Consider the following 26,335-nt stretch of genomic DNA (forward strand, 5'->3'; position numbering starts at 1 on the left):
AGACTTGAATAAAAAGCTTCTTGTATTTATAAACCACCCTGAGATGACATCTGGATAATTACGCAAACCCATCATGACTCATTTCCAGTTTCCATGATCTGTGTATTAATAATTCATGATTCATTCGAAAAAACAAACTACTTGCCATAAACCACTTCAGGAGGCCAAATAGAGCGTATAAAAAACTGCCCATGAAGAAAACGCATATAATCTGAACTAAAATGTGACTAAAGACTGTTTGCATACTAATCAGCCAAATCAGACTCAGAAGTGCTATAAATAACTGAAGTGTCAGAGAAAACATAGCTGAAGACCCTAAACTTCATGCAATATGCTAAGAATAAAAATGAATGAATTCACATGAGACTATTCGAAGAGTGCAGGTCATGATGAGTGAATGTCTAACTCAAACTCACATTTCCACTGGTGTTTGTGTGTCTGTATTTAGTCTAAACATCCTGTTTAAGGCCTGATTTCTTCTGTCAGATACGAGCTGCCCTTGGTTCCTGTTTATGGGCCTCCAAAAGACAGGAAACGAGTGGCAGGGGTTTCCTGTCAACTACCGAGTCGACATCTTCCTTCATCTAATGCAAAAATGATGCTGCGTTTCCTTATCGATGCACATATAGAAACACATCAGACGAGGTCACGGGGTCAGTTTGATGAAAACGACGACTATTTGAAATGCATTGAAGATCATTAGATGACCTGTGTTTGAATGCATTTCACTTCCTTTTGAATGTCAACAAACTGAATACTTTAAGGTAAAGAAACGATCCTGTAATCGTTTGGTCGTTGGGTGTGAGCTTTATAACTCAGAGAAGTGGAGTAAAATCAGAAGTTTTCCAAACTATTTAGGACGTCATGGTTGATCAATTACTGTTTTAGGGCTCTAAGAAAGATGTTTCATTTAATTTTAGTTTTAAATTCGTTTTTTTCTGTTTTCATTTTTCTATACTCTGTTTTAGTGGTTCAATTTTATTAATCATAAATAATATCTGAAATCATGAATGATTTACACAATTTAACTGCAATTTATTTAAATCTGAACAAAAATTAATACAATTAAAATTTAAAATATAATGATAAAATATAAAAATATTATATTAAATATTAAATATTATTATTACATTAAAACATTACTAGGATCATTAGCATTTTTGCATTGTGACATGTTTTCCAGCAATTAATCACATTTTCACCCAAATTCTCATTATCATAATGGGAAAAAAAATCCTGAAATATTATATTATTTAAAAAAATATGGAAATTAAAATGAAGCCAATTGCCAGGATCATTACGCTGAAACACATATTAAGAAGTGATCACACTTAATTAGACACTATAATTAGCTAATGACCCGATGCAGATGCTTCTGTGAATGAATGGTGTTCATTGCTACAATTACAACCCACTTAACCTAAAGCCAAATCTGTCTTCTCTGATCTCTGGCCACAAAAGCTTTCATACAGTGAAACCATGATGTTTTCGGATGCATGTGAAGCAGATGTAGCTGGAGCCGGAGGAATATGATCCACACTTTACTGAAATAAAAAGAACAATAAACACAAACAAACCCCTCTCTGCTCTCGTTCCAGCAAATGACTCGTGAATCAAGCAAATACTTATCAACACCTACACAACTCCTGCTCAACAGACAGTTATTTTGGTTAATGAAAGAGAGAGAGCGTGGCTCACAGGTGCATGCTGGGTAACACCTTAGGCTTGTGTGTGAAATGATTCACATAAGCAGTAAAGCAATACAAATATTTTATTACTGAGATTATCTTTATAACAATGAATCACATTTAACCATCAAAGTCTGATTACTGTAATGCAAAAAAAAATTTTTTTTCTTTAATATAAGCGTTATATTATTATATTCCCATAATAGCATTTTTTGTTTTTAAAATACTAGTATTTGGTTTGTTTTGTTTTCAAATTAATTTGCATACATTAAAGACAGTGGCAGAAATTGTACCATGATAGTTAATTTAAATTATATTAAATATATAAACATATTAATTCAAATATATATATATATATATATATATATATATATTCATTCATTCAAATTTAATATATATTTTTAATATTTTAAATAAATGTAAATTTATTATTATTGTTTCATTTAATTATTATCTATAATTATAATAATATTTTCCCATAATTATTAGTTTTTTTACACAGAGTAATAAGAAACAGGGCTGTAAAAAGGTTCTAAAATCAACATAAAATTAATTTCACAATGCAAAAAAAAAAACAGGCTTAGTCTTCTTACATTTTATTCATAATATTATTTTGTGACAGTGAGATGTATCCCAGCATGCAGCAGTCTTCTGCACTGATCATTATTCACAGGATGTGACAGCTGAAGTGTGTTTTGGTCTTTTGTAGTCACTAGGGCTGGGATAAACAATTATTTTTTAAACGATTAATCTAGCGATTATTTTTTCGATGCATCGATTAATCTAACGATTAATTTTTCAGACCGATTTGATTTCGATTATCTCCCAAATTAATTGACTACTAACAATTTATACATGTTGATTTACATATCTGAATGAAAAAAACATCAATTCCTTAACATTGCAATATATGTTTATTGCTCTTAAAATTACAAAATAAAAGACTGACTAAGAATGCATTACTTTGCACTTATATAGACTTGTATAGAGATAGCATTCAATAAAACCTTGAAGCCTTGAAAACACATATCTTACTGAAAACAAGCTTACTGGACACATAGAGCCTAGCTTACTGAAAAAATAAGTTCTTTCAGATGAAAATAACAACAACTTGATGTCTAGCATTCAATAAAAAAGGTCACCCAAAATACTTGTTTAGAGCAATTGAAAGAATACAGTATGTAAATGTAAACTTGAGGGCTTTAAGCTAATACAGAGAGCTTTTACAAAAAAAAAAAAAAAAATTCACAGTGGGAGCCAGCAGCCTGTCATGTAGAAAAAAAATCTCCGAAAGTTCCACGTGAAACTTTGGCGTTCTGCCCTTTTTCTATCGTGTCTAATGATTTTGGTTAATATGCACAAGGGAGGGAGAGAGCAAGAAGCGCTCGTGTAGTTTGAAGACTGTGAGTGCGCGAGCGCGCGTGAAACTTTGGTGTTTCGCCCTTTTTCTATCGTGTCTAATGATTTTGGTTAATATGCACAAGGGAGGGAGAGAGCAAGAAGCGCTCGTGTAGTTTGAAGACTGTGAGTGCACGAGCGCGCGTGAAACTTTGGTGTTTCGCCCTTTTTCTATCGTGTTTAATGATTTTGGTTAATATGCACAAGGGAGGGAGAGAGCAAGAAGCGCTCGTGTAGTTTGAAGACTGTGAGTGCGCGAGCGCGCGTGAAACTTTGGTGTTTCGCCCTTTTTCTATCGTGTCTAATGATTTTGGTTAATATGCACGAGGGAGAGAGAGAGCAAGAAGCGCTCGTGTAGTTTGAAGACTGTGAGTGCGCGAGCAGCCGGGGCTCTCTCTCGTACGCGCCCTGTCACTGTCACTCACCGATCAAATAAGGCTTTGACAGCCGCCAAAAAAAAAAGATCAATGCAGAAAAACCCCTGGATTGGTTCTATAACGTTGGACAGAATGTAGATCCGGCCATCACGTATTCAGCGCACATAAGGTAAACGTTTTACAAACGTTTTTTAGAGAAATAAAAACAGGTCGACGAATCGATGCGCATATTTTGCGTCGATGTATTTTTTGCGTCGACGTCATCGATGACCTCGACGCGTTGTCCCAGCCCTAGTAGTCACTAATGGGACAGAAATTGTGTGAGTGAGGAGATTTTAAAATGTGTTTGGTGTCAGCAGCGTCAGCTTTGTTCTTGTTATTGTGAAGGCGATTCAGGTCCGTGTGAGCTCTAACGGCTCATTATATTCACATAATGAGTGTGTGTGTGTGTGTGTGTGTGTGTGTGAGAGAGAGTGCTTACCTGAGCTCTCTCAGGATCTCCCTGAGACTCGGCACAAGGCTCCATGTTTGTCCAGACGCTGCCGGTCAACACAGTTCACAGCTCTGCATGTCTGTGGAGACACAAACACATTTACTTCAACAAATGTGTCACATTGCATGCACTCAAAAAAATATTCAGGCCTAATTTTAAGATTTATGTATCTGAATTGAATGTAACATTTCATTCCATTTGAGTAACACAGTTTGAACATAAACAAATAAACTTAATGTGATGCATATTTGGCAACTACATATAAAAGATGCGATTTTTGCCCCTTAGTATCACTTAGATACTATAATAGTTTTTATTAATATGTTTTAATTTTTGTATGAATTTTTTTTTTTTTAAATTGTCAGTTTATTAGTTTCGTTTTTTTTAGAACCTTCATAAATACTGTTAAAATTGTATCATTCAAAAGGATAGAATTTTATATGAAATTAAAACATATAAATGTTACATTTAGGACTAAATCTTTTTTTATGCTTTTTATGATTTAAGCTTAGCAAAAGATCTTGATCATAATTAGACATAATTAGACAGAATGAGACTATCAGACATTTAAAGCAACCAACTGCAGTTCGTTCAGCAAAATTCCTCGCACATATCTAATTGATTTCTATGATCAAAATCTCTATTCTAGACAATAACAGGCCATTTCGTAACAACTCCCTTCATTTCTCCAGCACATTTCTGGACTATATCTGTACACAGACGGCTCTTATTTGAAGCGCAAACATCACTCATCAAACAGGTGCTTCAGATAATACTTTTCTCTTCTTTACGGTTAAAACAGATTCTTTATCTGATGGCATCACGGTCAGATAAAGAAACCGTTTTAGTCAAACATGGTGTGAGCATCAGTCTGTGCCACACAGACCCGGATTCAACGCATGGCCTGTCAACTGTTCAGACCAAACTTTCAGTGGTGGAAACTTCTGACCTATAATTAGCAAAGTAGGTCACTGAGGGGGAAAAAACGAGGGAGAAAAAGTAGAGACGGTCCAGGAGGCCTTATGGACTGTGAAACTGTAACAGCGTAGTGTGATGTGGCTCGATTTACACCCTTTAAATGACCTCTTCTGCACCTGACACAATTGTGTGTGTGTGTGTGTGTAAGAGTGAATGTGTGTGTATATACATATATATAGAGATTTTTTTTGTTAATTGAAATTAAGCTGAAATAAGCTATATTTTAGAAACCTAAATATTAGATGAACAACTTCAAAAATTCATTACAGTTAGATGCCAAGGGAACATTTCTCATTTTAATTTCACAAAAACAATACAATTACTAATTACAAAATATAATGAACAATCAATAAAAACAATATTGAAATAAACTAAACTAAAACTGAAATAAATTACAAAAAAGTTAACATTAAGTTAAAATGTATGCTGTGTTAAATTAAAATGAAAAGTACTAAGTATAAAAATAAAAGGCAATTCAAAATATTACTAATATTGCTAAAATAAATCAAACTAAAACAATAAATAATAAATAAAATAAAAACTGAACTAAAACCAAAATAAATTACTTAAAATGACTTCAAATTCAACCAAAATTAAAATAATATTTAAAAATGTATAAAAATAAAAGCCATTCAAAATATTAATAAAATCTAATAAAAAATAAAACTCAAAACACACACACACAAAAAAAAAATGAACAAATTGAAATTAATAGTATTAAAGGATATAAATAAAAGCCATTAATAAAAAAAAAAAAATCACAAGTTAAATTAAATCTGAAAACAACCTAAAATAAAATTAACAATAAGTAAATAATAAAAAGATTATTTAAAATAAAACGTAAACTATAACAGTTTAGGAATAATACTAAAATAACACCAAATTAGCTAAAATTTCCAGCCTGAGACCAGGATTGTGAAACTGTTTGAGACTCGCAGCTTAATGACTAGTAAACACAACATGTGTGTGACTGTTAGAGTGGCTCTGTCACATTAACACACCAGCGGGACGCTAACGACAAACAGAAAGTGGCACACATCAGTGCACCGACATGCTTCTAAACCTGCATTCATGCCTGTTGAATCAGAATATGAAACAAAACTGGAAGCTCGGGATATCACACAAATAACTCCAGCCTGTGGCTGAAACATATCGGAGGAAAATAATGGTCTGCAAACACACACTGCAGAATACAATGGGAAGAGTTGCAGGCGTGACATCAAAGGAAACTTCAATGCGTTCAGTGTAACACAAAGCCGGTGCAGGAGAGCTAGCAAGAGCAGAGAGGGATATTTTAATCTCTAAACACCACTCTGTTTATTTAGAACCTATTCTGCTCGTTTAGTTTGCTAATTTAACACCTTTCAGTCGCCGCAAGTACAAATCTTTAGCAGACTTAAAAAAGAATTCTGCAGACAATACTTCTAAAATGTTTAATCGCTAAAGCGTTTGCTCTAAAATGGCTATAATAATTTAAAAATAAATAATAATATATTAAATAATGCATAAAAATAATAAGAAATATTTTTTTCATTATTCGTTTTGTGTATATATATATATATGTATGTATGTATGTATGTATGTATGTGTATATATATATATATATATATATATATATATATATATATATATATATATAGGGACCACCATTGATCAAACAGCCACTGTTGCTAATTCACTTCAAAATGTTAAAACTGTAAAATACAGTAGAATATTGTTAAAAACAATGAAGGTTTGCTTTCCACACCATTCTTAATAAAAATAACAAGGAATAATTGTATTTAAATGTACCAACATAACAATCCATAGCGATGAACAGTAATATTTTGTTATTTTCAACTTAACTAAAATATGTAAAATTCATATAAAATTGTAAAATGCCACACAGACATCTATAAACTTATTTTAATTTCTTTTTTTAAAAGGTAATGCAAAAGAATAGGGCTGTCACTTTTAGTTCGAAAATCGATTGCACAATCGATCGGACCAACCAAAAAAAGTTTCGGAAATTAAAATAGGGAATCGATTTTAACCAAATATGTACACTATTCATTTTAAAATAATTAAACAATTAAAAAATATAGATGTAACAAAACTCACAAACAAGCAGAAAAAGAAAAAAAAAGAATTCCAAAAGTGCAGTATGCCTTGCAAAAGCTAGACAGAAAATACCAGCAATTTTACGCGCCTATAAGACCCAGTGACGTCGAAAGCGACCTCTCTGAGTTCACACCAAACGCGAATAGAGACTTGTGCGTTTCCAGCGCTCTCTTTACGTTCGTCCGTTATTTGACGTTGAAAAAGGAAACGTCTTTTATTTTAGACATGGAAAATCTATTTTACAATCGATTCAATGAACACTTCTCTTAAAAATCGAAAATGATTTTTCCACAAAAGTGACAGCCCTACAAAAGAATCACTTTGAGTATTTTGAACAGATTCACTGAAACAGATCAAAATAAACTGATTCACGAAAATGAACCATAACAGAGTTATTTTAGAGACACTATTAAAACAACCTGATGCTCTCATGTCATGCCAAATTAACATTTTGTTCTCTTTTTTTACCTTAAAAAACTATCTGAAGCACCTGGTGAACAAAGAAAATGTTTCTTCATGTTACTCCTTCAAAGCAATTCCAAGGACATTCAGTCTTGATTTGAAGTATTGACGCCCTGTTATGTTAGTGTGCAGAAATAACATCATTAAACACAAAGGATTAGCTGGTTTAGGTCAGCGGTACTAGATCACTTGTAACTTTGCACATTTTGTATGTTCCCAACCTGAATCAACTTGTTTATGTTGGTTTTAAAACCACTTGAACTTTATATCAGGCTTATAAATTTTTTTTTTTTTTTTATCTATGGTGATTTACAGCAACATCATCACGTCTTTCTTAAAGCGCCCAGTGCTGATGGTCCATGTATAAACCCTTGAACCTACAACCTACCCCCCCACGGCTCACTCCACAGCTGATGATACAGCACGCCACAGTAACTCTCTCCTGCTTTCTCATTCTCCTTCTCTTTTCAGCGCCAGGCTTAGACAGATTAGCGGGTCAGATTGGGGTTACTAGGAAGAAATCTCAGCCCACATCCGAGTGGGATTCCATGACATAACCTCATCACTTACACACCCTGATTGTTTATCGAGAACTGTTCTTCAAAAACTACTGTATTACAGCATCCCACAACTGAAACCTTTAGAGCAGGCAAGCCGAGGGATAAACAAGTGTCGACTAAATCTAAATCTTATAATAAACACAGACCACTAGACAACTGTTATATGACTTTAAGTGGCTCAACTTCCAAGATCTTTTAGTGTTTTTGTTCTGAGAGACAACAAGGAGTCATTTGTCTTCAACTAATTTTGTACCGATCACAACAACGGAACAAAATGGGTTTAAGAAATGGAACAAAGTTCAAAGGATTTGTTCACGGAAAACTGAACATTTGCAGAATATTCATAGAATGAGAGTCCACACAGCGGGTAAAAACATCACAATAAAGTAATCCACACCACTCCAGTCCATCAGTTAATGTCTTGCGAAGTAAAAACCTGGATGTTTCTAGGACTTCAAATGGTAACTTTTTAAAATACGAGTCCTCTATATATGATATTGCTTCTTGTCTGAATCAGGAGAGAAATCTGCACAGATTAAGCACTGTTTACAACCCAAAACAGATCTAAACAAATATGTTGGTAGATTTTGATGTGAGAGGACAACAGGGAATGGACTTTATCACTGGAGGAAGCACTGTTATGGATTATCGACCAACTGTGTACGAACTGTGTTTATTGTAATTCTGTTTTTTTGACAGTATTAGCGCAATCAGATGCAAAATATATTAGTCCAGTAATCAGGCGTTGTTAGACAGGCTTTTTAGTGTGCATGCACTTCAGGTGTACGAGCTCAGAAAAAGCGCATGCAGAACAGCATGCAAATGAAATGTTTATTCGGCAAGACTTTAAAGCACATGCAAATAATGTACTTTTACATTATTTTAATTGTCCACGATCAAAAATCGTGACATCGCACACCACTAATTTCCACAAAACCTCAAAAACAACACCAGACCAAGTTTCCGAGTTATAAACCCAGATAACACAAATCACCGTCCTCCTATCAGACAGATGGTCATTTTGTGACATCACCATGTGACATTTGTATGAGCAGCAAAAAAAGTTGACTTCATTTAATAACAGAGCCAGCAAATTGCATTATGTAATAAGAGCCTCACAAAAGCTGAACATCCAGCACCTCAGGTCACCAGCTGCAAATACTAATGAAGATTTGCCTCTAAACAACAGCCTCTCCATCCTTTGATATTCAATTAGCAGAGACACACACATCAATGTGTCTTAAAGTGGCCTGAGCATGTTTTCAATTAATTTAAACCTCTACACGAGGCGAAGCAATAATCTCACAATTTCACTGAATAAAGACGGATGGTGAGAACAACAATCAAGCCTCTGTGTCTACATGTCAGTTCTGTCTTTAAAAAGCTACATAAATATCTATACTTTAGTGCTGAAATGGAGGAAGAGGGTGTAGAATAGCAGTCATACCAACCCGACATCAAAGAGAGTGAGTCGCACCCAAAGCAATGCATTTAGAGGCAACATCCGTCTCATTGCTTTATAAAACATCTGCTCTGTGATCTATTTTTGCTTTCTCTATCCTGCTAAGTTGAATATACTTCTGAAATAACCAAAAGTTGGGATTGAGCTCATTTAGCAGGTCTATTATTTCCAAAAAAAGGTGTTTTTGCATTGATGCCATAGAAGAGAGATATATTATAGTGCATAAAATGCATTATGTTCCTAGCTAACTATCAAGCTAAGGATATTGAATAGATTTTATTCAAATGTTTAGGTTACATAATGTTTACAAGCTTTTATTGATGTGTTTCTGTGGTTGAAACACTGGCTGTGCAATTACATGACAACATAATACATTTCAGTATGTTAAACTGTTTATTTCAACATCATTTCTAATGTTCATTCATGTTTATTTCATGCTATAAATAGTAGGCAATCTGTGACAACACATTAAAGAGCATCAAAACCGTATTCTTTAAATTTTGCAAAAAATTTAGAATTTGACAGCTGAGATTTTTCATATCAAAACTAAGCACAAAGGTTATTATGATTTATTGGACAGGAGGCGCACTACAAATCATGTAAAGTTTAGTTCATAAAATCAACTGAAAACTAAGAACTAAGAATCCATTTCGGTCCACATAAATGAGAATCAATTAAAATCGACAGATCAATATTTTCAACCCAATTCTGTTGGATTTAAAGCAACATTTACTTCTGACTCATGGCCCTCAGACAAGTTTGATTTATGGCTCTTCATATTAAAAACATTGCCATAGAAGAACCATTTCAGTTTCCCCAAAGAACCTTTCAGAGAATTTTTTGTTCTTAAAATGAAGAACATTTAGAAAATCTAAAGAACTTTTTCTCACGTTAATGAGAATATGCAATGGAAATTTTCAAGGTTCTCCGTGAGACCATCAAAGCTTATTTTTAACCGTGCATCTCCTCACAGTCCGCCGCGCTCCCTACCGTTCACCTCTGAGTGAGCTATATTTAGTACAGCCCATAGAACACGTTCAGGAGCCCCTAACAACAGCTCTCAGCTGGGAATCTGTGCCATGCGGGAGAGCAGGATTCCTTCAGTCCAAACCAAACCTCATTAACATGAGGACCGAGTCATCAGCTCGAGCCTCTGTCATGCTAACACTGAGATTTATCTCATGTAGTTTAAACTGCATTTAACAACCAAAAGTTTTGAAATAAGGTTAATTTAAAACATTTTCTAAAACTTTTTTTTTTTTTACAGACTGGCTTTGTTTCTTTCAAGCCTCTCAGCCGAGCCCTCAATGATGATATATTTATCAAAGAGAATTAAAAGTGCATTGCAGCAACACGTCTCTTTTCAGATGCACAGATGAACCAGTCAGGGCATGATCACTGGCAGAGGAAAGTTTAATTTGGAATAATTTATCATGCAGGTAATTTATTGCTAACAAGGCAAGAGAGTCATTCATGCACCTTTAGTGTGACTAAACAGAATTGAGAAACAATAAGGTTTTAAATACTCTCCCCGTCTGTGATTGGTCATATCAACAGGAAACTTAACCCCAAACTCATGCAACTTGTAGAAAAAATGCATGGTTAAATTATATTTTAAAAAATGTAAAAAATAAAAAAAATAAAATGAATCAATAATATTAATGATAAAAAACACTAATACAAATTACACTATAATTAAATTGTAAATCAATTGTAAAAACAAAATTAAAATGAGTTAAAATGAGAATTTAAAATATTGGGGGAGGGGGGATAATAAAATAAAAACAGAAATAAAATAAAATTACATATTAATTAAAACTATGAAAATGAAAAATGTATATATACCAGCTTCACAACCAGTGTTAGTAAAGTTTTCATTTTATACTATTTTTGTTATTCAGTCCAATTCCGCAAGTGTCACAGAAATGACACACTTCACCTTTAAGTGTTTATACACTTACTAAACAATAAAGTGCATTCCTCAGCAATAAGGACAGGAAGGTCATGTTTTTTAAAGAGATTCCTCTTCTATGCATTATCATTACCATTTCACTGAACAGACTTATGATAAAAAAAACAGAATTGCAAAAGCCATCAGGCAAAAGATACCTCGGCCTGCAGGTCTGATGAGAAACACACACACACACACACACACACACACACTATTCACACCTGACTTGACATCACAGCTCTGAGTTACTGTGCTCTGTCCACACAAGCTCACTTCACTGGAGGAAAGTCCACACCATTAACTCTTTACAAGACTGACTGCCGGCAGCGAAACATACTCAAGAAAAGACATGCTTTGTGCATAATCATAAATCAAACAACTTATGACCCTGGAGCTGTGCTACAGAAACATTCCATGTTAAGCCTCAAGTTAGGATCTGGCTCTTGGTCCTTGTATAGGTCTACTTAAACATTTATACATTTATAATTATTAAATGGTTAAATAACTTCAAAACCATTTTGTGTGTGCAGAAATATTTTATTATATTATATTGCATTATATTTAATAAACTAAATCTGAAATAAAAACATAAAAATTATATATATTACAGGGGTTAAAGCCAAAAAAAAAAAACCCTGAGCCTGAACTTTTTTCTTTGGACGGGGCGGGCGGTGCAGAACAACTTTAACATTTGAAAGGATACTATGCTAAAGTTATTGCTTTCTTTTTCAAACTGAATATATGGTTGACCTGAAGAATGAAAGCTGTATCACACACTTGAAAAATGATGAGCTATATCACGCTTATCGAATTTAGGGGTGTGACATTACACTTAGCTCATGAGATGAGAGAAAATACAGATACTAGTTGGTTCACTAGAACATGAAAACATTTTAACACTATTTTTAATAAATTTTCAGTGACAAAATATTTGTCTTTTAATTGCAAAAAGTAAAACAGTGCAGTTGTATTTAGAAATATTTTAACTAATCTAGGGCTGTAACTAATGATTATTTTGGTAATCAAGTAATCTCAGATTACATGAGTAATCTAACATTTGTTTAGTAACACAAACAGACCTAAGTGAAAAACAGGCTTTAGTATTACTATTTATATATAAACTAATGATGAGGCAATAATAATTGGCTTAAATAAAATATCAAAACCAAAAAAATACATGATTGTACTGAACAATACTGTTAAAATATGTAATGTTATATGCCTATACATAATATGAACATAACCAATTTAAGTACATTATGTATTAAAACAAATACCTGCAGAGGGCGCCAACAACCCGGTGACGTTTCACTTTACAGTTTGATTAAATTATGTTTAAATCCATTCAATTTTTATATTTGGCCACATGCAGAAACTTTTATTTTGAAATCTTGGTGTACAATTCAATCAAACGCTGCACGCAGGACATTCAGCACGGTGCTGGAGAACTTTAAGCCCTGATATATATATATATGTGTGTGTGTGTGTGTGTGTTTTTATATGAAACTATAAAAACTATAAATCATTTATATAAAACTATTTAAAATAACAACATAAAATAAAATGCATTTTATTTTAACTAGTTTCCAAAAGCAACAGCTATCATTTTCTAAATAAAACTTAAACTGGACAATTTAAAAAAAAAAAAAAGACAAATGCACAACAAAATTACAAAAAATATATTAAACGATCAATACTGACATTTTTATAATAATTACATAAGAAATAATTAACAAATAACTCGTGTAGCATCACGGCAACACGTTTCACACAGGCAAGTCCCCGTTCACTGACAACCTACGAAAAATTGCATTCATAATCGCAGACGATTTAATCGCGTGATGATATCGAAGAAATCGTTCTGCGATTATGAAAGCTGTTTGCGTAGCTTGTCAGTGAACTATGGCTCTGTGTAGTAAATGCTGCTCTATCTGAAAGCACGTGAAAATACTACATTTAATAATGTTTTTACTCCAAACTCACTTCATAACGTCAGTCGAGTGTTTTAAATAAATCCCTGTGAGATGATGTGGCTTCTTATACAGAATAAGGCACACAACATTATTTCTTAGTATTCTAAGCAGCGATGAAGGTGATTTCGATTAGTACTGCATTATTATATACTTTATTATAATAAAATTAGGGATGTCCCGATCAGGATTTTTTGTCCTCGAGTCCGAGTCATTTGATTTTGAGTATCTGCCGATACAGAGTCCCGATCCGATACTTCTATAATACATAAAGAAGAGCGAAAAAACAGATCCAGGATGTTCAATAAATTACATTTTGAAATATATTCAAATATAAAACAGCTATTTTAAATAGGCTAGTAAAAATATTTAAAAATCTTACTGTTTTGCTGTACTTTGGATCAAATAAATGCAGGCTTGGTGAATAGAAGGGACTTCTTTAAAAAAAAAAAAAAAAACCTTAACAAGCTTACTGTTCAAAAACTTCTGACTGGTAGTATAGGCAACTTTAATTTTTCTCTAATTTCTAGCTTTTAATTGGCTTAGAAATCTATAAATGCTGGACAATAACAAATAATAATGATTTGTTTATATACTACAAACACTGTTTATCACATAATAATGCAGAATAGTTTCTATACTGTAATAAATACTATGTCAATCAGCACTGCATTGTTCATACTTTATTTATCACCTGCTGGAGATGACTTGAAGAACAATTTATTGTCGTGATCGTATATTAACGTCTTCGTGTTTGCATAAGTTTCTGTTTTCCTGTGCGCACCACAGCATAGCTGGACGCTTTTGTCCATATTATGAATATCCTGATATCAGCGCGAGAGCGTGCTCCGGCTTCGAGTATGAATGAGACACACACTGCATGAGAGTTTAGCGCTCTGTGATGTTCATCTCGCTGTATCCTGGGTCCGAATGAAATATCAGGTCATGCGCAAACTATCATGTCTCTTTGAGTTTGAATCTATATTTATTCACACCAGCTCTTGAAAACAAAGTGATGTCATGCCGCACGCGTCGCTGTTTCTGTGTGGAGTCAAAAGGGTCTAACTCTGTGCCACCGCATAACAAAAGATGTGTTAAAAATTAATGAGAATATATATATATCCGAGTCCTGATCGGGAGGTAACGTCCGATTCCGATCTAGTCTGAAACCACGCGATCGGGCCCGATTTCCGATCACGTGATCGGATCTGGACATCCCTAAATAAAATGAATAAGTGCTTCACTAAAAGATGTGCATGACAATTGCAGCTTCTGCTTAATTGTGATTGCATTTTAATTTTGATTAATTGTGCAGCCCTAGCAAGTACCACTAAAATTTTCAACAGATAAATATACTTATGCAGGTAAGAATGTATTACATTCAACCTTTCATCGCAGGAAAGTTCGAAACAAATGTTTCATTTCACACATAGATGTCCATTTCCTGTTTTAAGTGTTTCGACATCTACATGACACGCTTTTCACACGGTAAACAGTTTCTGTTCTCACCTGAACTCAGCTTCATCTGTCGCATGTGACGTTAAGATTATGAATCTGCTTATCAAATATTAACACAAACCACATCCTTCTCACAAAACAGCTAGAGATCATTGATTCATACATTTCCCAAGGTACAGAGGCCGGTTTTACACTCCGTTCATCCTCCCGAATCATGAAACGCATGCTTTGAATATCAAACACCCTTCAAAGCTTTGACATTCAGAGCCATTGTGACATTGTGTGAAGGACACAACAGAAACCATAATAAAGGTGATGGATTTAATGATGATTAAAACTCCATTTGTACTGGTTATTCAGGCAAAAATTAGGGCGGTTTTGAGAGATTAAGACCACAGCCTTAAAGTCGTCCATGTCAGCGGGACAGGCCATTAATATAAATGAAGCGTTGCAGCTCTGTTGGGGTGCAGAGGGTTTGCACCTGAGCACATGCTTCATGACCAGGCAAGAATAACAGAATGTTTATGCTGGGCCTTTACAAATAAGATTAAATTATTAATTATTAACAAAGAATCTTTGAATGATTCATCACAAGAAGTCTTTGTTGTTTGCTGAAATGCAACTATTACCTCTAATCTATCATCTATCTATCTATCTATCTATCTATATATATATATATATATATATATATATATATATATATATATATATATATATATATACAACACGCACACACACACACACACACATAATATATAACTATTTAATGATATAATATTCTATTCATATTATAATAAATTATATATATATATATATATATATAAGCAATATAATATAAGCAAAATAATATTATATAATATATTTATTTTTTTAATATTATTAAACTATAATATTACATTATTTTATTATGTCAATATTATATCAATACTGACTTTATAACAATAATTCTCAATAACTAAGATCTTTTAGCAGAAAAAAAAGGCTACATGGGTACTGTGTTGGGTAAGTTACTCTAAAAAAAAGTATTGAATTACTATCTAGTAATTACATCTTCAACAGTGTAATTAGAATACTGTAATAATTAGGTTCTAAAGTTATTGCTTTCCTTAGTACTTTCTAAATACTAAGTCTCCGTGTAGCTTAAGTGGTAGAGCATTGCCTTATCAAGCGCAAGGTTGGGGATTCGATTCCCCGGGAACACATGATAGGTAAAAATTGATAGCCTGAATGCACTTTAAATCGCTTTGGATAAAAGCTTCTGCTAAATGCATACATTTAATTTAATTTAATTTTAATTTAAATCCAACACCAACCCCCGGCCACCACTTGAACATTACAGACATAGACATGAAATTATCTTTTAATTCTTTCATATAAATACAATAAAACTGCCTACTTGCCAAAGTATTTAAGAGAGGTTACATTGAAAACATACATTTTAAATTAGATGTTATATACTGATGTCAAATCCACTTTACTTTTTAATTACTTAGTAATGCATTACACCCAACACTGATTGGTTGCATAAAAAAATATTTTACAGTTGCAGCCAGAAAGAGTTGGACAACAATGGCTAATCAATGTGCAACAACAAACACACCAGCAGCATCAGTAACGCACAACAACACAGGAACGGAAACTCTATTTGACAGGGAAAGGACAATCACTGTCTCTCATAATGTTTTGTTTGAGTCGTACATGTCCACGCTTTTATACAAACCAAACAATCTTTTGAAATTACTGATGAATATTGCAGCGACTACAACATAAATATGTTCTTTTGGAGTTTGGATCTTCAACACAGCTCTACAGTGGAGATCAAAATTAGAGAATCTATAAATACGTTTGTTTTATTTTTATTATATTGTTAGTCTTCATCACTCAAAATTTGAATGAGTATTAGCTGGAGGTATTTCACTGTTCTTCTAACATGTTTGACAAGATAACCAAAGCATTTCAACAAAAACATCTATTTTCTATGATCAAAATTAAAGAACAGTCAACACTTTAGTACTGAACAAGATTCAAAGTAAAATGTTGGAGGATTACAGCAGTCAGAAACGAGTAGGAAGCGTATGGTGATTTCTTCTACTTTCTTCCATAGTTCAGTAACTGTGGCAGGTTTCTTATACATAACTTTGTCACAAAGGTTTTAACAGAGATTTTTAATCAGGTTTAGATCAGGACTCTGGACCAGCTGTTTCATTATTTCAAAGTTTTCAGCTTCAGGGAACAGCAAGTGTGACGAGAGCATTGTCTTCGGGGTTCAGTCTTTCCACAGTTTGATGCCAAACATAAGGTTTCCCAATCTGACTCAAATAAATTAAACTTGCTCTCATCACTTCATCTCATCAACTTTGGACCAGTTCTCCTTTCTCCACACAACATGCTCCTCAGAAAAAATGAGCTTAGCCTTTTGATTCTTTCTGCTAATGAGAGGCGTGGTCATAAGTATGACTTCTCTTAAACGTGCCGAGACAGATCCTTAACCCTGTTCAGTGGTCAACTAACTAGCGATTCCAGCTTGAGAGTCTCCACATTACCCTGTCCTCTTGTGCACTTGTCTTAAGCCTCTTTCACAATGCATGTTGGACCCAGAAAATTGCTGGCCCATTGTCGGGTCGCCTTCTGTGTGAACGCAAACACGTCCCGGGATTGACTCCGGGATTAATCCTTTACTAATGCAGTAAAAGGTTTGTCGTAGTGATGACACACGTTATCGCACGACTTTTCTACCAGGTGTTTTGAAGGCAGATCAACATTTCCGACTAAAAAAACTTTGTGCAAACTGTAACAAAGCAGAGATCAATTAGTTCCTCACTTTCCGCGCTGAAGCTGAGATCGTTGGCCATCTTAAGTGAAAGTTAACGTGCCTAGCGTTTTCGACTCGTACATTACACATCACACCCTGATGTCACATGTCTTTGCGGGTTGTGTGTGAACACACGCACATATTCCGGGTAATCACTGGCAGTGTGAAAGTGCAAAATCTAGTGACCCGGGAACAATTGCCGGGAAACATTATGTAGTTTCCGAAATCGCAGTGTGAAAGGGGCTTTACTAAATGACCAGCCTTTTGGGGGGTCTTGAATGAATCGGTGTCATTATAAAGCTACAATATTAAACTTAAACTTATGCATTTAGCAGATGCTTTTATCCAAGGCGACTTACAATGCATTCGGGCTAACATTTTTTACCTAACATGTGATCCCTGGGAATCGAACCCACAACTTTGCGCAATGCTCTACCAATAAAGCTACATGAACACACACACACACACACACACACACACACACACATATATATATATATATATATATATATATATATATATATATATATATATATTTTTTTTTTTTTTTTTCACACAGTTTCAGAATATAATTAATTTATGAAATATGCTTAAAAAACTTCCCTTCCTGTTAACTTCCTGGTAACTTCAAACAGCAGTGACCTTGAAATGTAGAAAATTTTAGGTTATTCTCTAATTTTGATCTGCGCTGTATATCAGACTCGAATGTCAGTGACATTGGGTGTACAACATGTTAATAATATTTACAACAGGTTTAGGATTTTATGTTTATATAGCAGCTGCTCCCGTTAAATAAAACATGCATTTTTAGGAAACTTATAGGTGCTACATCTAACATTTTATTTCCTCACTTCAACAGTGAGACACAGAAAGCTATGTGGAAGTGCTTTCGGCTTTCTGAACACCAACCTGCTTCTAAAAGGGAAAGTGGAAACATTAACCTTTACACAAAGGTCAAAGACGCACACAAAAACAAAAGATTTTGGTGTGGTCGTGTATCCGTTCTCGTCTTATCAAAGACATCAAAGCCTGAAACAACAATACAGGCTAAACAGTGTAAGTGAAAGTGAGTTTTGTGGCCACATTCATGCAATTAAAACCTAATTAACTACGTGAAGCTGCTTCTAATGACCTTGTTACTGCTATCATTACCATCATAACTTAGTACCATAAGATGTTATCCATTTATTAGACTACTATTATGGTAATTAGAGAAATTACCACAATGAAATCATTAATTGGATGAGGTAAATAAAACCATAAATCTCACGCCGATATGTTGTGCTCAACTTTGCACCAGCAAAAAGTGTCCTTTACAATAAAAATACAATACAATAAATAAATAAAATTATTATATATATATATACACATATAGATACACACACACACACACAAATATATATATAGATACACACACATATATATATGTATACACACACACACACACACACACACACATATATATATATATATATATATATATATATATATATATATATATATATATATATACATACATACATATACCTATTTACTTATTTATTTATTTATATATGTGATGTTGTACAGTCATACCATGGTACATTTGAAAAAGGGCATAGAAGACATTATAAAAAGACCCCATAAATATTTCTTATGATTGCACTTTCATAACAATGGCATTTTGCCCCTAAATATTTGTAGAGGACGTCTGCTTAGATAAATATTATTGTTTATCAGGTTAACAACAAAAGCAGTCGGAGTGTGTCACATCAGCTCTTACATAACATACATGCTCACTGTACTACAGACTGAACACAACCTGTTCCTGTGCACTTCAACACTATAAGGTCTAAAAAGATCAGAAACTATGATCTGAATGAGGGAATATGATCCATACGTGTACATGTATATCAACCAGATCTGCAACATACAGGCTGTGGACGTGTCCAAAACATTGACACTGGTATATTAATATAGTAATAGTACACTATCTAAAAACAGTCTAAAATGAACAAATATGCTAACTGAACCAATGATTCCCGCCCAAAAACGCCGCGATGCTCAAATTGGATGTCTAGATAGACAGCTCACTAGGTTTTAGGACAGGTTATATGTCTGCAAATATGAATTACAAAACACAAGCACTAACCTTAATTGTCCACTTGAAGTCATCCTGAGGGAAAACACAGGCTTTGACTTGAGAGAATGAGGTAAAATGTGAACTAAAATCCGATTGCGTCGTCTGAGGAGAATCCGTCTGTCAGTCCATCAGTAAACGAGTTAAAAATCCTCAGACGCGTTTTAACGCGGATTGACAGGTACTCACGCAGGGGGTGTCTTAATCGTTTTATCTGTGAAGTGTAAACGCGTTCTGATGCAATATAAAAGCCCGGAATTGCGATACAACCACACGTCCTTCTTCCTTCCCCTGTGAGACTGTTTATCTGCGATCGATGAGTTCTATCTGTCGCGCTCGACGGATCGGCGTTCGACTGGGCTAAAAATACAAAGCAGGCGAAAGCAGGTCTAGGATCAGTCTGTGAGATGGAACGCGCGTTCACGTTGGTTTGATTTAAGCATTCAGGCAGATCGCAGATCAGCTGTTTAGGCCGTTAGGTGTCCGTTATATTTACAGAGGGTCTTTAAAAATCATATTTAAAGGCTAACGGCTTTTGAAACCGTAAAAGAACTTAAGATGATTATGTATCATATGTAGCGTGGGATATAATATATTACACACACACACACACACACACACAAAATATATATATATATATATATATATATATATATATATATATATATATATATATATATATATATATATATATATATATATATATATATATATAAATACAGACACATATAAAATATTTACACACATATATTAGCAATTCACATTTGAATTTGATTTAAATAATTGGTTGTTCTTTAATGTTGGTTAACACGGCATGACTAAACAAACATGTAAAGGTCTAGAAAAACATAAATAATCCGAGGGTGCCGCCGCGTGGTAGTGAGCGTCAAAACAGGGAAATAAAAACTTTATTTTATTTATTACATAACCGAAAAAAATATTTAGACAGAGAGAGAGAGAGAGAGAGAGAGAAATATAAAATAAAATAAACTGGTTTCATAGTTTGGGTACAATTTGACACTGAACGCGCACCTGCTCAGACCTGTATATATTTATGAAAATTTTAATTAATAATAATAATAATAATAATAATAAAAAAGTAGGTCAATGACGTAATGTATCAACAGTAATACAGCAGATGCATAAGTTACCCCCATTTTTTTCACTTTATGTAAAGTTTGCAAAATTTTTGGTGTTTTTGAATAGTTTTTATGTTTTTGTAGGAAAGATTGTTATGTGATGTAAAATTTTTGTCAATTTATTTATGTAATGTGATTGTTTTTTATGTTGTTATTTGATTTATTTATTTACTCTATCTCTTCTGAATTTTAATTGCTATGTATTGTTTGTCCAACCTTGAACCTATCTTTTCCTTGCCGTATGTTTTTTTTGACTTATCTATTCCTTATGCAAGTGTTTAAAACAATTAAAAAATAGTTGGATGATGACGTAATGTATCGACAGTAATACAGGTAAAGAAGATGCATTAACTTCTAATACCATGTGTTATTAGGTCAGGGATCTGAATGACATCGATTGAGATAAAGTTAGGGTTCTGTTGGTTTTCTGTAATTTATAACAAAATAAAAATACATTTTAAATTAAACATGGTTGAATTGAATTAAATGATTGAACATTGCTCTTTCTGTGATCTGCAAATTGAGGATTTGATTTGGTCTATTTATTATCCTATAATAAAAAAAAAACGAGGGAAATTATTCTGGATGTCTTTTTTTTTTTGCCAAAATTTGTTTGCCTAAATATAACATATATATGTTTCAGTCTTCTCATTTTTAATTTTTATATATATTTTAATTAATTATTGGTATTTTCATATCAGCTATTGCTCTCTGAAACTAAAAATAAATAAGTAAATAATATGCATCTTAAAATGTTAAAAACAATAAACAATAGCTATATCTTCAATCACTTCAATCACATTTCACTGCTGGTCACATGCTCTCAATATAACCATGTGTTTGACAAAAAAAAAATCTTGAATATCAAACCAGCAGCTATTTTATAGTGTTTTATACTGATATATATATATATATATATATATATATATATATATATATATATATATATATATATATATATATATATCCTATTATTTTATCTCAGTAAAACCAGCATTTGTGTGGATGTTTGTCATTACTGCATTAAAACAACAACTATAAAACTAGCCTAGGAACCTGGCAAAAATACTAATATGTTATTACTGGTGTAATATATAATATATTACATTGAAACATCATTCCCGATTCAGAAGATCCAGTCTCGCGCACGCGCTTTTCTCCTGTTTATCGGCCCCTAAATGTTTCTCCCGTGATGCTCCGCGTGGACGAGCAGCAAGATGGCGGACGCTGTGGATGAATTTACGACAGAAACTGGATGCGTCCCGATCCTCCATCCCGAGGTAAAAACAAACAAACAGCGTCTTTATTCCGCTGCAGCACGACACCGATGCGAACCGAAATAAAAGCCTCGTTTCTTACTCCTCACAGTAAAGCAGAAGGGCTGAATCCCCCCCACTGCTGCGTAATAGCATCGCTGCTAACGTTAGCCTTTCAAACACATAGATTGTTTTTATCTGTTGTTTTATCCCATGTCTAATCTCATGTTTGAAGGCAGAGGTGTGTTTTATTCCCTGTTGTGCAGTGGCAAACGTGACGTTAGCATATTTGTGCTAGTATTACAGTGTGCTGCGTTTGCATCTTAATGACAGACAAACAATCATTATTTACATTCATTTCAACATTGATTGTGTCATATTGTTTTATTAAAATACCTTTAGGACACTATAGATGTCTGCGTTGGACTGCATTTTGGTCAGATTAATATAATGCTAGATTTGACTCTGATCTTTCATCGTTGTCAGACTCTTATATTTTCATTAATATATTCATAGATAAATATTATTATTATTAGCACTGCTGCAATGATTGCTATAAATAATTCCGAGTCATTTCCGAAATTTGTATTTACAGCAGGGAAGTTTAACATGAAACATGTAATTCTTTCATATAAAAGCTCTATAGTATTATATGTGCAATATATTATAAACAAGTTATTACTAAAATTATAACTTGACACCAAAAAAAAATGCAATCAGAAGGTCATTATATTTTTCTGTATGTGTTTTTCTGATATGTTTTTTTTAAGCAGACATACAGTGTCTAATGTTTATGTATTTCAAATTTAATGCATTACAATAGCACATTTTTGTTACATAATATCAACGACTATAGAATAACCTTTAAGGAACTTTGATAATATTTACTGAAAATTTGCTGAAGACAATGTTATGTAAATGTCTGTCATGTGCCGAAATGGTGAATGGTTTAGCTGTCCTCATAATTTGGTTTGTGATGGATTATCAAAAGGTTTCATTATAACATGAAGCATTGTTCCAGTTGGTCTTTTGTTGATTGGAAAAAAAAGAGGTTAAAATATGTAAATTCTTATTGGAAGCAAGGTTTTTAAAGTTAACTAAAACTATGCCTAAAAACGTACAATACAGACCAAAAGTTTGGACACACCTTCTCATTCAAAGAGTTTTCTTTACTTTCATGACTATGAAAATTGTAGATTCACACTGAAGGCATCAAAACTATGAATTAACAGTTCTCTCTCCACCTTCAATACCACGACTTAGGTGCCCTTGAGCAAGGCATCGAACCCCCAACTGCTCCCCGGGCGCCGCAGCATAAATGGCTGCCCACTGCTCCGGGTGTGTGCTCACAGTGTGTGTGTTCACTGCTCTGTGTGTGTGCATTTCGGATGGGTTAAATGCAGAGCACAAATTCTGAGTATGGGTCACCATACTTGGCTGAAAGTCACTTCACTAACACATGTGGAATTATATATGGAATTATATACATAACAAAGAAGGGTGAAACAACTGAAAATATGTCATATTGTAGGTTCTTCAAAGTAGCCACCTTTTGCTTTGATTACTGCTTTGCACACTCTTGGCATTCTCTTGATGAGCTTCAAGAGGTAGTCACCTGAAATGGTCTTCCAACAGTCTTGAAGGAGTTCCCCGAGAGATGCTTAGCACTTGTTGGCCCTCTTGCCTTCTGTCTGCGGTCCAGCTCACCCCTAAACCATCTCGATTGGGTTCAGGTCCGGTGACTGTGGAGGCCAGGTCATCACTCTCCTTCTTGGTCAAATAGCCCTTGATGCCTTCAGTGTGACTCTACAATTTTCATAGTCATGAAAATAAAGACAACTCTTTGAATGAGAAGGTGTGTCCAAACTTTTGGTCTGTACTGTATATATTTATGTAATTATTTAAAATTATTTAATTGTTATTAAAATCCTTTTAGAAACCTTTTAGAAAGAAAGATGCGCTGTCCATTTGTATGTCCTTTTCACGCAGATTCTCATTCGGGATGCTTCGCTGTAGGGTAATTATTGAGGATTCAGGTGATCTCGCTAGGCTTTTCTCTGGACGTGTGGCTGCTGGATGAATCTTTGTGTTGATAATATGTACAATCGTATCTAAACGCATCGCTGTTTGGTGTGTTTGTAAAAGTAACAACTAGGACTTTAATAAATGCAGTCATTGTGGTGGGTGCAAATGTGTTATTACTGATTTAAGTTACTCTGTCCCTACCGTTTACTCTTCACTAATGAGTTTATTTAAGGATTATTTGTAATGCCACTGCTTTATAAATGCATTCTCGTTTACTGTGTTTGCCCGTACATTATCTTTATACATTAAACCCTTGTGTCCTGTGGGTTTGTCCTTTGAATCAGTTTCAAGCTTTTGTCAGAAGGTGTCTTTTTACAGTGTTTTTACACATCTATTTTACGTTTGTGGTGGTTAAATAACTTTTATATTAATATGTAATATATAAATATGCTTCAGATCTGAATATATTCTGCACATTTTCTACGATTTTTGATTTATAATTAAATAATAATATTTTGTCAATGTATATTATGTTATTTTTGATTTAATGCTTTATATAAAAAATATATGTACATTTAAATGAAATAAACATGTTATATAAATAATATACATATGCATATGAAATAAAATTTATAAAATAAAAATACAGTTAAAATAAAAATTTAAATAAATAAATACTGTTTTTCTAGGTGGTTGAATCCTTGAAAGGGCTTGGTGTACAGGGTACAGCTGGAGGTTCAGGTCAGCATGGCTTTTAATACAAAAGACAGAGCAATCAATAGGGTTGTGGCTTGGACATCTGCTGGTCATCACACACACACACACACACACACACACACAACCTCATGCAGACTGAGGGGTTTTAATAGTCTAATTATAATGTTTGACAACGTTTCATGAACTGCTTTCTTGCTGACCAATAGTATTAAAATTATGTTTTTTTTCCACTGTACTGTTAATTTATTAAATAAATCAATAAATTAGTATTTGCTATGATTAGTTAACCTCAGTTAACTGCCATAGTTTTCCAAGATGGACAGAAAAAGGGTTGATGTGTAAATGTGGCTGGTCATATGTTGATATGATTATAGTTAAGAAATCTAACGATGAAGTAATAAGCTATATTTGCATTTTAGTAAGGGTTGCATAATAGTGAAATCATGAAATAACCAAAAATATTTTGAATGGTTAAAATCAAATTAAACATAATAAAATAAATAGAATTGAAATAAAATAAAAGAAAAAAATATATATCATAAAATAAAAAATAAATGTATAAATAAATGCAGGCTTTAAAAAAAATCAATCAATAATAAACATTTATTTTGCTCACAAATGTAGCAATTATTAAACATGATTGTTTTCATTTGAGAAATGTATTTTTACTTTTAATCAGCATTATTGCACTTTCACAAAAGCACAGAGAAGTTGCAAAGTCAAGATTCATGTTTAAATATATTGTGAATATATTAGAGAGACAAGCAGAAGTTGTGATCACGATTAAAATAAGTTTAATCGTGCAGTTTCAGAAAACATTTAGTTGCATGAAACAGCAAGATAATCCTGTATCCATGATATTGTGTGTGTGTGTGTGTGTGTGTGTGTGTGTGTGTGTGTGAGCTCGTTGTCACCATGGAGACTGACCGTACGCGTGACACATTGTGCCTTCTATCTGATGATGAACTGACTGTGTTTCTCTCCCTCAGGAAATTAAACCCCAGAGTCACTTTAATAATGACTACAGCGAGAGCGTCAGCCGCAAGAGCCACGTGGACGACTACAGCACTTGGGACATCATCAAGGCCACCCAGTGAGTCCACACATATACACACACACACACACACACACACACACTGGAACGTCCATCTACACACACATCCCTGACTCAGAAATATCTGATGATCCTCATGTCTTCAACACAACATTGTATTTTCAGAGAACGCAAAAGACACTTTTTTTGGGGGGTTTTGGCCAGGGTTAATTTTATTAACAAAAACTATGACAAAAAAAAATATTCCTTTCTTTCCATGACTGACACGAGAAGACACTGACATTATTAAACACTAACTCTGACTATATTAATATTT

At 33.6% G+C, this 26,335-nt stretch overlaps 2 protein-coding genes across 8 annotated transcripts in view; one reads left to right on the forward strand and one right to left on the reverse strand.

Annotated features, from left to right (window-relative positions):
- LOC132098647 (oxysterol-binding protein-related protein 8-like) overlaps positions 1-20,154 on the reverse strand; it is a 67,361-nt gene extending 47,207 nt beyond the window's left edge. For 2 of the 4 annotated variants that reach the window (XM_059504730.1, XM_059504729.1), the window contains exons 1-2: positions 19,841-20,154; positions 3,945-4,035 (exon numbers count right to left, since the gene is read on the reverse strand). In XM_059504730.1, coding sequence (XP_059360713.1) covers positions 3,945-3,989 — 45 coding nt within the window. In that variant the 5' untranslated portion in view covers positions 3,990-4,035; positions 19,841-20,154. Of the gene's footprint in view, positions 1-3,944; positions 4,036-19,840 lie in introns of those variants that run through there. The other 2 variants (XM_059504732.1, XM_059504733.1) reach the window with 2 other exon arrangements.
- A 1,955-nt stretch (positions 20,155-22,109) lies between these two features.
- Positions 22,110-26,335, forward strand: part of LOC132098658 (palmitoyltransferase ZDHHC17) — a 283,638-nt gene continuing 279,412 nt past the window's right edge. For all 4 annotated transcript variants that reach the window (XM_059504749.1, XM_059504747.1, XM_059504748.1 and 1 more), the window contains exons 1-2: positions 22,110-22,247; positions 25,955-26,058. In XM_059504749.1, coding sequence (XP_059360732.1) covers positions 22,185-22,247; positions 25,955-26,058 — 167 coding nt within the window. In that variant the 5' untranslated portion in view covers positions 22,110-22,184. The remainder of the gene's footprint in view (positions 22,248-25,954; positions 26,059-26,335) is intronic.

Source organism: Carassius carassius, chromosome 22, assembly GCF_963082965.1.
Source record: "Carassius carassius chromosome 22, fCarCar2.1, whole genome shotgun sequence".
NCBI lineage: Eukaryota > Metazoa > Chordata > Actinopteri > Cypriniformes > Cyprinidae > Carassius > Carassius carassius.